The sequence below is a fragment of the Arachis hypogaea genome, chromosome 2 (genome assembly GCF_003086295.3).
Source record: "Arachis hypogaea cultivar Tifrunner chromosome 2, arahy.Tifrunner.gnm2.J5K5, whole genome shotgun sequence".
NCBI classification, from domain to species: Eukaryota; Viridiplantae; Streptophyta; class Magnoliopsida; order Fabales; family Fabaceae; genus Arachis; species Arachis hypogaea.
The window spans coordinates 12075381-12092856 of record NC_092037.1 but is presented as its reverse complement, the minus strand read 5'-3'; the positions used below and the strand labels follow the sequence as shown (position 1 = coordinate 12092856).

Genomic DNA, 17476 nt, shown 5'->3' with positions numbered 1-17476 from the left:
AATATTGACAAGATCAATGAACCAAATGAAAGAAGAAATTATTAATCATTGTCTTACTCAATGCTCTTGATCGAAAATTTTTTGAGAGCAAAATCCATTCAACGTAAATATTATCGGAAATGATCTTCTTCTTTTTTTGTTATTGGAAAGAATAAAATGTAATCTCCCACTTTTAATTCTACAAATAAGATCAAAAATAAATAAAAGAGAGAAGACAATAAAAAATAAGATCTTTCACTGAATACCATCTAATTTTTTTTCCACTTAAAAGAATTCACTCTCAAACATCGTCAATCATAATTTCACAAGCTTTCGTTAATGATAAAAAGTGTCACTGTCAATGTTGTAAAATAAACATGGAGGTGAAAAAAGATAGATCTTTTAGCTTGTCTTTATTAAAATGTTTGGAAGGTAATAAATAAATTAGGAAGTGTTTTTGGTGAAGCAGTCTCCTTTAGTGGAAGATCAGTACGCCATTGTGCAGAACCATTAAGATTTATTGTTAAAAATATAGAAGGTAGAAATTGAAGGAATATAATTTGAGATGGACTTTAAAAGAAAAGGCTGCAGGGAGAGACAGAGACTTATTGAGAGAGTATCTTTTTTATAACATTAAAAATTACCATTTTATAGAGTTAGAGAGTCCAATTCTACTGTTGTAGTCTGACCCATAAATGCATAGGTATATATATGAAATGATGACTAAATTAAAACTTGATGGTAGAAAACTTGATATTTGTAGGTTAAAATATTTTTTTATTTTTGGGATACATATATATATATATATATATATATATAATAATTAATTAATGAGTGTTTTGAAAGTATATGTATAAAATATTCAAAATTTGCATGATACAATAAGATCAACATTGGCTTATATTAAAAAACATTAATTTTAAGATTTTAATTTGTTCATTTATTTTTTAGTAATACTCTAATTGGTTTTTATTTTTTAATAATTTTTTTTGGACAAAGTAGTTTTTAACAAAAAAATTGGTTTTTAATTTTTTAGAATATCAGAGATATTAAGAGTTTTTATTTAAAGAAAAAATATTTTTAAATTTGTGTTAAAAAGAAAAAACTTACTATTATACATATTATTTGTTAATTTTGTGGATAGCTTTATTCACAAATAATCTTATTTTGCTGAGATATATTAATAAATTAAAAAAAATATCTCATAAGTATTTCCTGCAAAATTGAAAAATAAAAAAAATTCATCCCTATTTCACAGACTATACATGCAAAATCGCATAAAAGAGATTTTAATTATATTAAAATATTATTTTAAATTAATCATTTATTTTATTTTTCATAATTTTTAAAATATAAATATCAATAAAAAAATATATACCTCTATTTCAATTCAAATAAAATATAAAAATATAATATAATAAAATTTAAATTTTGTGTTTTAATTCAAATTCAATAAAAATTATATTTTTTATAAATTTATTAATTTAAAACAAATTTGTAATGATTTCTTAAGTTTTATTATAAATAATCATTTAATTTATCATCATCCATAGAAACATTACCGAATTTTTTTATTTTGAATAAATTTACTTAACATATAGTCCTACATATGACATATGAATTTAAAGTTAGGATTTTTAGAGCTTGAACTAATATATAATAATATCTAAACATTTGTTATATTATATTATTTTACAAATTAAATAGTAACTTAACTAATGTTATACTTTAAGTATTTTCAAAATCGTAATTACATAAATTTAGTTAGTATTGTTACTTTGTTTTATTATAATTATTTGTTATTCCAAACGGTTAAATTTAAACTCCTGCACCACCTTAAAAAATTATATATTAAATGAATTGTTTTAAAATCAAAATGTATAATTTAAAGTTATAGATTTATAAAAAAACACAATTTTACAAATAAATTTGATTTAAAATAAAAAAATAATTTCTGTTTGTATTAATTTTTTTTTATTTTATTTAATACATATAAAAATATTTTTATTGAAATTTATTATTAGAATATCCTTTACTATGATTTCGTTTACATAACATGTAAAAATAAGAGTAATTTCTTTTGTTTCATAATTTTTGTAGTTTGTATTTTTAAAATATTCATTTCTTTCTTAATTCTCTAGTTCTATATAATAAAATTAATAAGTAATATGGATAAATATAAATCACCTGTTTATAATACAAATTTAAAAATTAAAATTTTTATTTTAAAAAATAATTTGTTGTAAAATAAAGTATAAATTAGTCTTATTTTTTTAAACAATAATATTATTGAGGAATTAAATTTAAAATTTTAAAAACAAAAAAGATTTTATTTTTTATTTTATTAGAGATAGTGTACCATTTTTCTAATAGAAAATTTTTTATGATAATTTCAATGAAGGATTATTCTTAATTTTAATATTTTTAGCACACAAAAACTTATAGAATTTTATAACTATTTTAACCATGCATATTGATCAATTTTAGCATTATTTAAAAGGAAAAAATATGATATTTAAATTACACTAGTTAATATTTCATATATAAAACCATTTCGGCACGCACTTCTATGTTAATCTTGCTATTTTTATAAAAATATTAATATTAACATAGAAGTTGAATTTTTTTAATTTATTTTTTTTACAAGTAAGCAATAAATTTTTATTGGCAGAGTTCTTTTAAAATCTTTTTTCTATTTACGTAGTCATTATACTTAATAATCGAGTTTTTTTTTTGGTTATTTTCTCTCGTAACTAATTGTTTAGTGAAAAAATATATAATAATTAATTTGATAGCTAATTTTTAGTACATATAATAATATTTTTATCTAAATTAAATAATGCATAAAAAATAAATAATAATGATTCTTCTATTTTTGATAATGTCATTTCATGCATAATTTTTTATATTGTATATTTGTATTTTTTTAAATGACATTATTAAAAAAATGATCATATTCATTTTTTATAGAAAATATAGTTATATATATGAATACTTAAATTTAATATTCAATAAATCAGATAAAAAATAAAGTTTTCAACTTTTTTTATTTTAATTTAATTAAAATTCACAAATTTAAATTTTTTAAAGAAAAACTAAAAAAAATATTTTTCTTTTTCTAATCGTAACATTTACATTTGATGTTGAAATAGAATTTTTTTCTTTTAAAAAAAATGTGGTGATGAAATAGGTTGATTTAAAAAAAATTTTCTCCTGCAAAACTAAACATTCAAGCACAAACAGTATTTTGCGTCTTTGCCCTATAGCAGCTGCCCCTTATCATTTCTTCTTTTTGAATTTGGGATACAATAATCATTTACACCCACACTACAGGACAAATACCAAACTTACCATTTATTTAGACTTGGAGTATCAAACTTCCATTAAAAGACGATAGAGCCCCTGAAATGAAATGGTTCCAATAAATTAATCTTTGAAAATCAGAGCTCAAATCTAATGAAAATTTATACTGCTTAAGATTAATTGAAAAAGAATCAAGTCTATCCGTTAATTCTTTTTAACCGACTTTCTACTTTACCTTTTTTATTCTCTCTTTTCTTTGTTGTATTTTTCTTTTCGACGATATTGTCAGGCAATTTAATGTCTATTGGGAAAATCTACCTTTTTTTTATTGTCCTATAATTTAGACAAATATTTACTATTTTTAATGAATAAATTTACTATGTTTGAAAAAAAATTGCACAATAATTTTTTTTTTATCTTCGTTTCAGACTTTGACTTTTTAAAACAACATTAATATTTATCATGAACTCAAAATGAAAAAAAAGTTTCTAATAATTAAATTAATGATTTTTTTTTATAGTCACCAAAAAAAAAATTAATGATTTTTTACTACATTATAAAATATTTAAAATTAATTTCTACATATTGTATGAAACATTTTATACATCACTCAATCAAATCGTTAGAATTTACGGTGAATAATTTTATCTTTATTAATGGGGCATTTTCTTGAAATTTTCTTTTCAGTAATAGGATAATGGATCTTTGAAAACTTTTGTGATTAAATTATAAATTCTTAAAGGACAAAAATATCTAATGATTCTTTGATAAAATTTTATGATAAATTTATACATAGTTATGGACAAAAAATACAAGTACATCCCTAAAGAATTTTATGATAGATTTATATATAAGTCCCTAACAAAATAAGATAAAAGTGCATTGAAAAAAAGATGAAACATGTTTATTAATGTAATTTTTTTTAAAGACATATTATGAATCTACCACTCCAGTTCTTGAGAAACATACTCGAGATCTCTCTTGAACGATCTACGATTACATCACAAAATTCTCTTAGAAGTTTATTTAATACTTTTTTCTCTTTCGAATCCATTAATTTATCGCAAAAATTTTAGATCTACTTGTCCTATCATTATTACTAGTACTTTACCCATAATCATATTACGGAATTAAATTCATAAATTTATAAAAAAATATAATATAACTGATTTTTTCGTATCACATTTTCTTTTTCAATTCGCTATCATTGCTTGAAATTTCTATACAAGTTTTTTTTTTTCAATTTAACTATCATTAGTAACGAAATTATTACATAAAAGTGTATTTTTTTTCTACTAACACTTGAATAGGAAAATATAAAACTTTTTTTTAATAGAAACTCAGGTGCAGTCGACTTTACGTGCAGTTGATAGTTGAAAGCTGTTAGATGAAAATTTAGTCAAATCAATCAAATTATCTAACGACTCTCAGTTATCAACTTATCGATTGCACCTGAATTTTCACCAACTTTTTTATTTAAATTAAAAAACCATAGTACACACCATGCAAAAGAAAAGAGAAGAAAGAATTACATCACAACATACGTGCCTCACAACAATTTACTTCTTTGCTTACATACTTAATGAGGCTAAGAATTTTGCTTAGGATTCACAGTATACCATGTCTGGATAGAAGTGAGAAGCAATGCTAACACAGCAGCAAGAAAGGCAATGCAGGACCATGGGGTATTGAAGTAAGTGCTGCGTAATTGAGCCAACCAACAAGTCTTCCATTTATTTCCGTAATGCTTATCGATTTGTTCCTTGATTTGAATATATTTATTGCTGTATCCCACGACACTGCTGCTGTAATTGAACATTTTAGCGGGCAACACACCCTTTAATTCATTGAATAGTTTCGCCACTTCTTCATCACTTCCGAGCATGTTTTGGAGAACACCAGCTACTCTTAGCTCCTTCACATCCTCGGCATCATCAATGAATGAATCCATCAGAGAGAAGTAGGAACAGAACTCGTAGTTGTTGGGGAAATCCGGAAGCATTTCGTATGCAATCATATTGTGATAGAAATAAGGAGCCACATCATCAACTACGATCCCTGGAAGCATTAATTTTCCGCTAAACAATTTGGAGGTGAAAGATACGTTACTCCATTTCCATTCAGAAGTTTTGTTTGCTTCCACCCGAATTCCTACATTTCTAAGATCCCTTATGTTCTTATATCTATGCCAACTAAGAGGTAAAGTTTCCTCTTTTTTGAATAATCTAGAAATCATAGCATACATGAAGCTAATACTGCGATCAAGTAGAGAAGGCTTTACCTGAGGAGAAAGCGATGACCCAAATGTATGAAACAAGCGAATATAGTCCAGAAGATGAGCTGGTTTGAGTTCATTTGAATCTTCTTGATTTCTTCTTGTTAGGCACATGAATAGAAATTTGAAAAATAATTTGGTCAACTCACTCATAGGCTTATCGCTCAGAAGTTCTAGCAACTCCATTGGAAGTTGGTTTTCCAACAAAATGATATCTCTCCATATATACATCAATTGGTCAAGCTTTAGGGTCAATTTTTCTGGATGTTGTTCATCAACATTGTCCATGAAATACAACAAAGCACATCCATCCACAAACAACATGTCTGCCAGTTTCCTGTCATTGTAATCTTTAATCACGTCTTGACTGAACAGATTCCTCATTGTTGGAATCTTTCTTGTTATAGTTTCATACAGAGACACTTTTGGATCATTCTTGTGTCTATCATCATTTTGGTTTTGTTGTTCTTTGCGTCTCTTGAATTGCTCAAGATAGAGATGTGCCCAACGTGTTTTGAATTGTTGTCCTAGCTTGAGATCAGTATCATCAAGATGATGATGGATGGGACCAAATGATATCATCTTTGGTGAACAATACTTAACAAAGTTGTGATTTTTACGACGCAGAAAAACAGGAACGTTCTGTATTTTTGGCGGTAATAACGGTTGTGCCTCCTCTGGTTGAGTCTGTAGCTGAAGCAGTTTAGCAATCTGAGGATCCAATTCCTGAGCAGGCTGAGACTGAGACTGAAACTGAGGCTGAGGCTTAGACCCAAAATGGTTCATGAGTAATCTTGGGATCATGTGAACCATTGTCTAATACTTAGCTTTTGTTTGGCTTATCAATCAAAATAAATTCCTGCAGTAAATAGCTTTCGTCTTCTCAGACGAAAAGTTTAAACAAAATAATCATTTTGATCTTGTAATTACTCACATTAAGTTGTTTTAAGGTAAAGTTGACCGTTTAAAATTCTTAAATCTTTTAATATGTTTCACATAAAAATAACGAATATTTACTTCTTTTTATTATGTATAATAGAATTAGGAATGAACTAGTTAAACTTAACATTTTATTTGAACTATTGGATTTTTTGGTTTTATTTTTCAAACATTGGAAAATATTGAACGTCATCATGAACAATGTGGCAAAAGCATGCAAATAAAGAAGCATAGAAGGAGTTGAAGTTGATGCATGTATGGATAGCTAGCTAACCTTAATTATCACGAGGAGAGTGAAGTCCTTCGTGCCCTGAAACAAAGGAACAAGAAAGAAACGAAAGGGATTCTGATTATCAGTTTGAGAATAGTGAATGAAGTTTGTATCCATGTGCGTCTAATGGGAGACTTGCAAATTTACCTGCCACTAATATTATATACTTCTTAATAAGTAAGACTTCTTTTTATATATTTTTTATTTTTTATATTAAAAACTATACAAAAGATAAAAAATTACAAATATCATTTTTCTAAATTTTATATTTCATTCGCCTGTTTATTATTCAAGTGCTACTGTCCTTGAAAATTGACTCGCTGTTCATAAATCTGCACATAGAGATTCGGACGTGGGAAACTGGGAAATAATATATTACCTCGTTTGTTTCTTTTCTTCTTCCTTTCTTTTGGATCTCGGATTTTGTTTAAAGCAAATATTCAGAGTTAACACTATAAAATTTGAAATGAAATTCAATTTGACTTTTAAAAGTTAATAGATTCAAATTAAATTTTAAAATTTACAATTATAACTCATTAATTTTTAAGGACTAATCCGGGAGTTATTACTATAAAATTTGAGAACCGAATTAAATCAATTATAGTTTTAAAGATCAATTTGAGTTAAATTTTAAATTTTAACTATCAAGTTGAATATTAACTCTAAATGTTTATCTATGTTACTACTATAGCTATTTACAAAGATATTTAAAGAACAGGTTCGCTACACATATAAACTTTTTTGGTATACAAGTTCATACAAATTGGCACAAGTCTAACAAAAACAACTCTCATATTAACATGCGTATAAAGTATAAACACACGCTCACTCAACCGTTCAATAGCGCGCTATTATGAAAAACGCTTCTTTTTCTTCCTTGATCAAAATCCCAACCTTAAAAATTTAAACGACACTCGAAATTTCTTCGAAACTATCAAAATCGTCGCGAAAACTCAAGGAAATCTACAAGAAAAGTTCAAAATCTCCATCAAGAAACACAGAAACAAAAGACGAAAGATTATTCAAGGTACTGTTTACTAATCATCTAATTTTTTCACTTTTCTCTTTCTCATTTCAATCGCAAAAGAGTAGACAGTCATATTTTTTTTTATTTAGTAGATTCATTATGTGTTCTTACTATAAAGTACATATTACTATTCTCATCATACTGTTCAATCGATGATAACTGTTTTACGTATTATTTCACATATAGTTTAATATATATTTTCATGTGTTTCAGAGATTTGAATGTGTCATGTTTTGAACTGAATTTGTCTGTAGAAACTGAGTTTATATAAATAAAAACTTTCGATGTATTTCAAGTGAATTCGCGTGTAACTGGTGCTGTTATTCTTGAATATTATTCTTGTGTTTCTGGTGTCATTTTATGCATATTTGATTGAGTTGAATATCATTTTGAACTTATATTATCTCATGTAATCAAAAAATAATAAAAGTGTATATAGTTTATATTTTAGTGTATTTCAAATGAATTTGAGTGTAATTGATGTTGTTGTCCTATTCTTGCGGTATCTAAAAACAGAATATTACTCTTGTGTTTTCCAACAAAATGATATCTCTCCATATATACATCAATTGGTCAAGCTTTAGGGTCAACTTTTCTGAATGTTGTTCATCAACAATGTCCTTGAAATACAACAAAGCACATGCATCCACAAACAAAATGTCAGCCAGTTCCCTATCATTGTAATCTTGAATCACGTTTTGACTGAACAGATTCCTCAACGGTTGTGCCTCCTTTGGTTGAGGTTGAAGCTGAAGCAGTTTAGCAATCTGGGGATCCAATTCTTGGGCAGGCAGACTGAGGCTGAGGCTAAGGTTGAGACCCAAAATAGTTCTTTGTTTGGCTTATCAATTAAAATAAATCCCTGCAATAAACAACTTTCGTCTTCTTAGACCAAAAGTTTAAATAAAATAACCTTTTTGTTCTTGTAATTACTCCCATCAAGTTAAAGTAAAGTTGACTGTTTAAAATTATTTGATTATTTAATATGTTTAACTATCATCTAACAGTTCTTTAATAATATCTTTATATAAAGATAAATTTATGGAATCCCATTAGGGAGACAATGGACTATTTGTATAATGTGTACAATGGGTTATTGAGTTACAAAATAAACATCTCTCATACTATCTAGAATAACCATCCGAAAAAATTAAACTGATTTTTGAGTTCACCAAGGATTGAACTCTTAATCTTTTGAATCTAACACTCTAATACCATGTCATGATACCACTCATCCCAAAAATTTCAACTGATGAGAAAATGTAATACTAATGGTTATATCTCTAATACTCCATAAACCTTCATTGTATACATTATACAAATATTCCATTGACTCCTCATACTTTCCCAAATTTAGGTGAATATATATTCAACTCTTTTTATTATGTATAATAAACTATGAATGAACTAGTTAAACTTAAAACTTTTTAACCAATAATTTGAACTATTGGGTCTTTTGGTTTTATTTTTAAAACATTGAAAAATGTTGAACGCCGTCATCAACAATGTGGCAAAAGCATGCAATTAAAGAAGCAGCATAGAAGGAGTTGAAGTTGATGTATGTATGGATAGCTAGCTCACCTTAATTACCAAGAGGGAGAGTAAAGTCCTTCGTGCCCTGAAATAAATTAAAGGAAAAAGAAAGAAACTATAGGGATTCTCAGGAAACCAAAAACAAACTATAGTCTATAGGGATTCTGGTTATCAGTTTGAGAATAGTGAATAAAGTTTGTATCCATATGCTTCTAATGGGAGACTTGCAAGTTTACCTGCTAGTAATGTTATATTCTACTTCTGTGTAAGACTTTTTTATATTTTTTATTTTTAATATTAAAAAATTATACAAAAGATAAAGAAAATTACAAATATAATTTTTCCAAATTTTATATTTCATTCACCTGTTCATTATTCAAGTGCTACTGTCCTTGTAAGTTGTCTCGCTGTTCATAAATCTGCACATGGGAATGGACGTGGGAGACTGGATAATAATATAGGAATCCAATAATATATTAGTATATTACTTCATTTGTTTCCTTTCTTTTGGATCTTCCGATTTTGTTTAAAGTAAATGGTCATCTATGTTTTATTAATTAATGTCGTCTACTATAGCTATTTACAAAGATATTTAAAGAATACAAGTACAAAACTAGCAATTGATTATGAATATGTTCATTAAAATAAAATTAGAAAAAATATGGAAACAATTATAAATATGAACAATGTGAATAATCAATCAAAAATTGAATTTTTTAAAAACCAGATTTTAGAAAAATTAAAAAAGGCTCGTAACCCATTATATAAAAAACATTCTCTCTCATTAATAATCCTAATAATCCCTCTCCTTTAAACCTTAATTTCTCTTTTTAAACCCCCAACGTCATGCGATGCACAGTTTCTTTGCACGGCCACAACGCTGCCGCGGCATCGCCTGGTCTTCCGTCGCCCCGTCATCGTTGCAGACCGCCATCACCATTGACGCAGGAATCTGTGTGAAGGACAGCAACATACTGTCACGCGGCCGCACCTAGTAACGGATCCAAAAAATTTTGATAGTGAGGCAAAATATATAATATAATAATAATTTTTATAAAAAAATATTATGTGTACATAAAAATCAGTTATCAAATTATTTATTAGTCATTATATATTTGTATATAAATACATGTATTGCTTAATTTATATTTAATGTGTATTTTTTATTTCAATATGTATACAGGTGGTTATTTCTATGTACATATTGAAAGAGTCTAGCAGCGGAAATGACACAAATGTCCAACACAAGAACAATATGGAAGCACTCACAACACAATATGGCAGCAACTATAACAAGCAAATATAGCAAGTAAAGCAATAACAAGAACACACCGAGATTTTAACGTGGAAAACCCCCTCAATGTGAGAGGTAAAAATCACGGATCGTCCAGACCAATGAAATAGCTCCACTATAATCAAATGAGATACAAGAGAGTCTCAAACAAAGCACAAAAATGTGCATATAACCAGCCAAAACATCAAAGCACCAAAGCTCACAACTAAGAAGCAAGAAGATGAAATATACCCAAAAAATAGAGCTGATGTCGAAGCTAATTTCTCCCTCTGCAGATCTCTAATTAAAATCTCCACCGTTCAGAATGAAGAACAAGATGTGAAGAATCTACAGTTCAAATTTCACGTCGATCCAACGGTGAAAGAATGAGAAACTGCTGTTCCAAGATTGCTGCTCTGTGTAAAAATGAGAAACCTAATTTCTCTCTTGCGAAACCAATTTCTCCTACTGCAAACCTCCAATCAACATCTCCACCGACCAGAATGAAGAACAAAATGATAGGAACACGCAGTTTAAATTTCAAGCCGATCCAACGGTGAACAATTAAGAAACTGCCATTTGAAATTTACTGCTTTGGGCAAAAATGGGAATTCTGTTTTCTCCCTTCTTTCTCTCTTTTGGTGGCTACTCTCTTTCTCTCAAAAGACCTCAAAAAACTGAATTAAGATTGTAATACTAGGGTGCAAGAATACACCTCCAAAATGTTGGGATTGGGTCTCACAATGGAGAGAAAAAACCCAACACATATAACATGATTAGTCTTTAAAATATATAATTTACAAATTAAAAGACTAAAATAGCAATTTAAATGATAACATAAAATTTAGAATTTTATTATTTAGGTTTCATCTTTCAAAAAAATTGAGTAATATTTTTCTTAACAATACAATCGACATATCTCTTTTTATATAGAATAATGCTACATATTCAAGATTTTTTTGTTAACCAAATCCAACCAAGTTAATCTAAGATAACAAAAATCAGTTATGATTAACATTATTTCAAGTCTTATTGTTTAACTTGGTTATACTTAGTTTATAGAAAGACTTGGATGTGTAGTATTACTCTTATATATATCAGTAAATACTTATTTAAAAATTTACTTCTCATAAGCCAATTCTGATTGAGATTCATAGTTGAAAAAATTCTTTCAATTAATGCAATAGTTACAGAAAAAAATTAAAATTAATATAAAAAAGGATAAATAATACTCTTTCAAATCGATTTCTAAGAAAAAACACAAATTTCATTTAAATTGAGAATTGATCATTCTAACGACATCTAATATGAAATTCTTAAATTGATTATGAAATACCAAAAATTGAGTAAAAAATTATTATGGGGTCAAATTCAATAATTTAGTGGGAACAAATAAATATTATTATCATATACTACTAAAAAAAATTTCAAATGACATCCGTCCCTAGCCACACCATCGTTCGTCCACCACTCGCCCCTCCTCTGTGACGGAATTAGCCACATCTACCGCCGTTCATGAATACTTGCCCTTTACTTTTCGCTTGATATTCTTGCATCTAGGCCATGACATTATCAAAAGCGTGGTGCAAATTCACAGATGTTGTGCGAGCGAAATACCAAATCGTCAAATCTCTTGCTTCTTGGCTCCAATAGAGGTTCGTCTTGGCTGCTCTTGATATGTGTGTGTCTCCTCTTTACGTTCTTACTCCACACGTTTCAATATATATTTCGGTGCCACTTTATCTACTCGCTCAAAGCTTAAGTCACTCAGAGAATGATGTCACAAAATACTCCTTAACTTGAACAATAAGCACTGCAATTTTACTTCCCGTGATATTGCATTGTATGTGACAACAAACTTGTTGAATGTTGAGTTAGAAACCTGTTCTACAACTTTATATATCATAAAACTTAGAGTGGACTGTGTTGATCTTGTGATGCAATTCACCTTTCCTCTAAATTGTGCTTGAACTTTTCTGAACTTCTCGTGAGTATACACATGCTAAAATTGAGTTTCTATTGGTGATTTTGTTGCACACGGTATGACGGTATGAAAATCTGCAGCGTCAGATTCTCTCTCTCTCTCTCTCTCTCTCTCTCTCTCTCTCTCTCTCTCTCTCTCTCTCTCTCTCTCTCTCTCTCTCTCTCTCTCTCTCTCTCTCTCTCTCTCTCTCTCTCTCTCTCTCTCTCTCTCTTCTTTGCTTCCTAGGCAATTATCATATTGCTTCACAAATTGAATCAAAGAGCTATTGCGTGTGATAAACTTGTTTAAAAAAAAACATGCATGCTCTCGCTCTTTTGTGTGCTTCTCATCTCGACCCAAAAGTGGAGATAAAGATAAATTGAAATCTATAAATGACGATCTTCAAATAGCTCTGCAAAAATGGGACAGAAAACAAAAATGAGACTGCAAATGAACCGAAAGTTATACTCCTTTGAACCGAAAAAACTGACAACATCAATTAATTCGAATGAAACAACGGTTACTTCAAAGCCACTTATTGCCTCCAACACCATACTTCATGAGAAAATCATTCCAATTTCTGTCAAATACATCTTTTGTAAACGAGTTTCAAACAACATGACTCATCTCTTGTTCAATTTTTTCGTGTCTCGTATAGCCATTTAATTTGTGTGGAATCTTCTTCTTAATATGCCAAATACACCACTGTGAATTGTTGTTGGCATACAAGTCTCAATAGCCCTTTACATCGATGCGCATTGATCGGTAAGAATCTCATTTGGTGTCTTTCCTCCCATACAACGAAGCCAACATTTAAATAACCATTTGAATGACTGAATGTCCTCATTTTTCATCAAAGTGCATCCAAGAAATGTCGACTAACCATAATGATTCACACTGACAAAAGAACCAAAAACCAGATTATACTTATAGTGGACACCAAAAGGAAAATCCATTATGAACCGAAATTAGTTGCTCGTATGAACCAAAAATGATATCACAACGAACCAAAACCAGAATGGCAAAAATTACTTGTTTGTATTGTAAGTCGTATAAAATAAAACAACATCTCTGAAATACTCATACGTAGCCCTGCTTCTTGCATCAGCCCAAAATGCATTTTTGATAGAGTGATCAACTTCAAGATTAAGCTCATAAAAGAAATTTTGATTATTCTCTTTCATTCTTAATAAGTACTTCCCAAATTCTTTGGCAACATCTTGTTCAGAAACATTCCTTACTTCCCTTAGCTTGTGATGTAATTCCTCACGTCTTTTTCAACTTAGTTCACGATGACCATCCACTACTGCTACAAATGACTGATATGTTTTACTCAGTCTGATTCCAGGTTCCTCAATAAAACTTAGCTCTCTGTGTTGTTTAAGCATCTCTACTCGATCTAGACAGTATAGATGTGAATGATTCAGAACAACTTTAAAAATTATCCAAAGACCAACATCTTTCAAAATATGTATGTAAAATCCTAGCTGGAGAGTTTATTCTTGCTAAGGGATTTGTCTTCAGAGTTAGAGATATCTTGGATTTCTATTTCTCCTCTCTATTATGTAAGTAATTGATTCTTAATTTCACATTCCTTCCGATTGGTGTTCCTTATTTTCGTAGAAAAACCAGCAAGTTTGGAAAAATCTTTGTAGAATTTTCCGACGTTTGCCAGTATTTTAAAAGTCATTCCAATCTTTGGGACAAATTGTTGATCGATAACACACATGGACTGAAAAATAAACCGAAATATGAAAATAACCAAACCATTGTGTAATAATAAATGAACAAAAAGTTGTGCATTCTATAAATTAAGAAACTCCTGCATTCTATCCAAATTAAATTCATAAACAACACTGATTTTAGCAAAGAAGAATAAAATTATTCATTATTACTCTATTCAATTGCATTAGATTTCATTCCATTCCATTAAATTCAAAATTGTTGACAAATAAAGTGAAATTTGAATATAACCAGACCATTGTGTAATAATAAATGAACAAAAAATTGTGCATTCTATCTAAATTCAAATTCATAAACAACACAAATTTAGAAAAGAAGAATGAAGTTATTCATTATCACTTTATTCAATTGTATTATATTCCATTCCATTCCACCTAATTCAAAATTATTGACGAATGAACTGAAATATCAATATAAGCAGACCATTGTGTAATAATAAATAAACCGAAAATATCAATATAACCAAACTGTTGTTATTCAATTGCATTAGATTCAATTCCATTCCATTCAATTCAAAATTACACTATAGTATAATCCAAACCTCGTCTACTTGATTTGATTTAGATGAATAATCTAAATCACCCTTATTCAACTAATTTGAACTTGAATCATTTATTGTTTTAGAACAATTTTAATTACACTGCTTGATTTAAAAAAAAACAAATACAGATCATTATCTAAAGAAAACGAAGAACACAAGAAATCAGACGAACAAAACGAAGAAAAACGAAAAAGAAGAAGACGTTTACGTTGAAGAAGAACGAAGAACAAAACGAAAATTTAAAGAACGAAGAAGAAAGGAGACATTTACGTTTAAGAAGAACGAAAAAAGGAGGTTTATGTTAAAACTTAAAAGTCTATTATAAGAAATGGGCGCGTGATCTAAAATGTGAAATTATTTGGATGGAGAGTATTATTCTTTTAATTATTATTTAATTATTAATGATTATAAATATGTGATAAAATATGTTATTAAATTACTAAACTAAAAGAATTGAACTAATAATAAAACAAGAATAAAAATAATAAAGAGTAATTATCAAATCAGTCTCCAAGGATTTTTAAATCGGACATTTTAGTCTCCAAGAAAAATTAATACACAGATTAATCTCCAAGATTTTACTCCGGTGGACAAATCAGTCTCCAATTCATTTTTCGATAAAGTAATTACCCAGATCAGTCTCCAAAGATTTTAAAAATGGACATTTTAGTCCCCAAGAAAAATTAATGTACAAATCAATTCCCAATGTTTTTCTCTGTTAGACATAACAGTCCTCCGTCCAAAAATAAAATAAAATTATTTTTATTATTATTATTATTATTATACAATAATACTGTATTATATTTTTTTGTATTTTTTGGACAAAAATAATGATAAATTTATGAGTAATTACCCAAATTAGTCCCCAAGAATTTTAGAAACGGACATTTTAGTCCCAAAAAAAGTTAATATACAGATCAATCCCCAAGATTTTATTCCGGCAGACAAATCAGTCCCAGTTTATTTTTCGGCAGAGTAATTATCCAGATCAGTCCCCAAAGATTTTAAAAATGGACATTTTAGTCCTCAAGAAAAATTAATGTACAAATCAATCCCCAACGTTTCTCTCTCTTAGACATAATAGTCCTCCATTCAAAAATAAAATAAAATAATTATTATTATTAATTGAACAATAATATTGTGCTATATTTTTTGTATTTTTTGGACAAAAATAATGATAAATTTATTCATTAAATTCTTATATATATATATATATATATATATATATATATATATATATAGTCACTTAATAATAATAATAAAATTATTAGAAATTATTTTACAAGAAATTCAAGGTTAAAACCATTTGATATTTTTGTATTTAATATAATAAAAAATGTCATATGTAAAAAAAAATATATATATGTTTGTGTTAAAAAATATGTATTAAAAGAAAATATTTTAATTTAAATTTATATTAAATACATATTAAATACAAAAATATCAAATAATTTTAATATTGAATTTCTTGTAGAATAATCTCTAATAATTTTATTATTATTATTATTATTGTTATTATTATTATTATTATTATTATTATTATTATTATTATTATTGAGTGACTATATATATATAAAAGAATTTAATGAATAAATTTATCATTATTTTTGTCCAAAAAATGCAAAAAATATAGTACAGTATTATTGTATAATAATAATAATAATAAAAATAATTTTATTTTATTTTTGGACAGAGAACTGTTATGTCTATTAGAGAAAAATATTGGGGATTGATTTGTACATTAATTTTTTTTGGGGACTAAAATGTCCATTTTTAAAATCTTTGGGACTGATATGTGTAATTACTTTGCCGAAAAATGAATTGGGGACTGATTTGTCCACCGGAGTAAAACCTTGGAAATTGATCTGTATATTAATTTTTTTTAGACTAAAATATCCGATTTTAAAATCGTTGGGGACTGATTTGAATAATTACTCTAAATTTATTCATTGGATATATATATATATATATATTCACTCAATAATAATAATAATAATAATTCTACAAGAAATTTAAGGTTAAAATCATTAGATATTTTTGTATTTAATATGTATTTAATATAAATTCAAATTAAAATATTTTTTTAACACATATTTTTTTAATACAAACATATATATATATTTTTACATATGATATTTTTTATTATATTAAATACAAAAATATCAAATGATTTTAATTTTAAATCTTTTGTAAAATAATTTCTAATAATTTTATTATTATTATTATTGAGTGACTATATATATATATATAAAAGGATTAAATGAATAAATTTATTATTATTTTTGTCCAAAAAATATAAAAAATATAGTATAATATTATTGTGCAATTAATAATAATAATAATTATTTTATTTTATTTTATTTTTGAATGAAGGACTATTATGTCTAAGAGAGAAACGTTGGGGATTAATTTGTACATTAGTTTTTCTTGGGGACTAAAATGTTCATTTTAAAAATCTTTGAAGACTAATTTGGGTAATTATTCTGTCGAAAAATAAATTGAAACTAATTTATCTGCCAAAATAAAACCTAGAGATTGATTGTGTTAATTTTTTTTAGACTAAAATGTCCGTTTCTAAAATCCTTGGACTGATTTGAATAATTACTCAATAATAAATTTTGATAGTATT

General features: G+C 27.3%; 1 protein-coding gene across 1 annotated transcript; it reads right to left on the bottom strand.

The window, feature by feature from the left end:
• Positions 1-4724: 4724 nt before the first annotated feature.
• On the bottom strand, positions 4725-6892 carry LOC112718262 (UPF0481 protein At3g47200-like). The gene is made up of 2 exons (XM_025770089.2): positions 6771-6892; positions 4725-6436 (listed from the first exon to the last, which is right to left on the bottom strand). Exon 2 carries the CDS (start codon positions 6368-6370, stop codon positions 4871-4873), a length of 1500 nt encoding a protein of 499 aa, XP_025625874.1. The 5' UTR covers positions 6371-6436; positions 6771-6892; the 3' UTR covers positions 4725-4870.
• Between the last annotated feature and the right edge of the window lie 10584 nt (positions 6893-17476).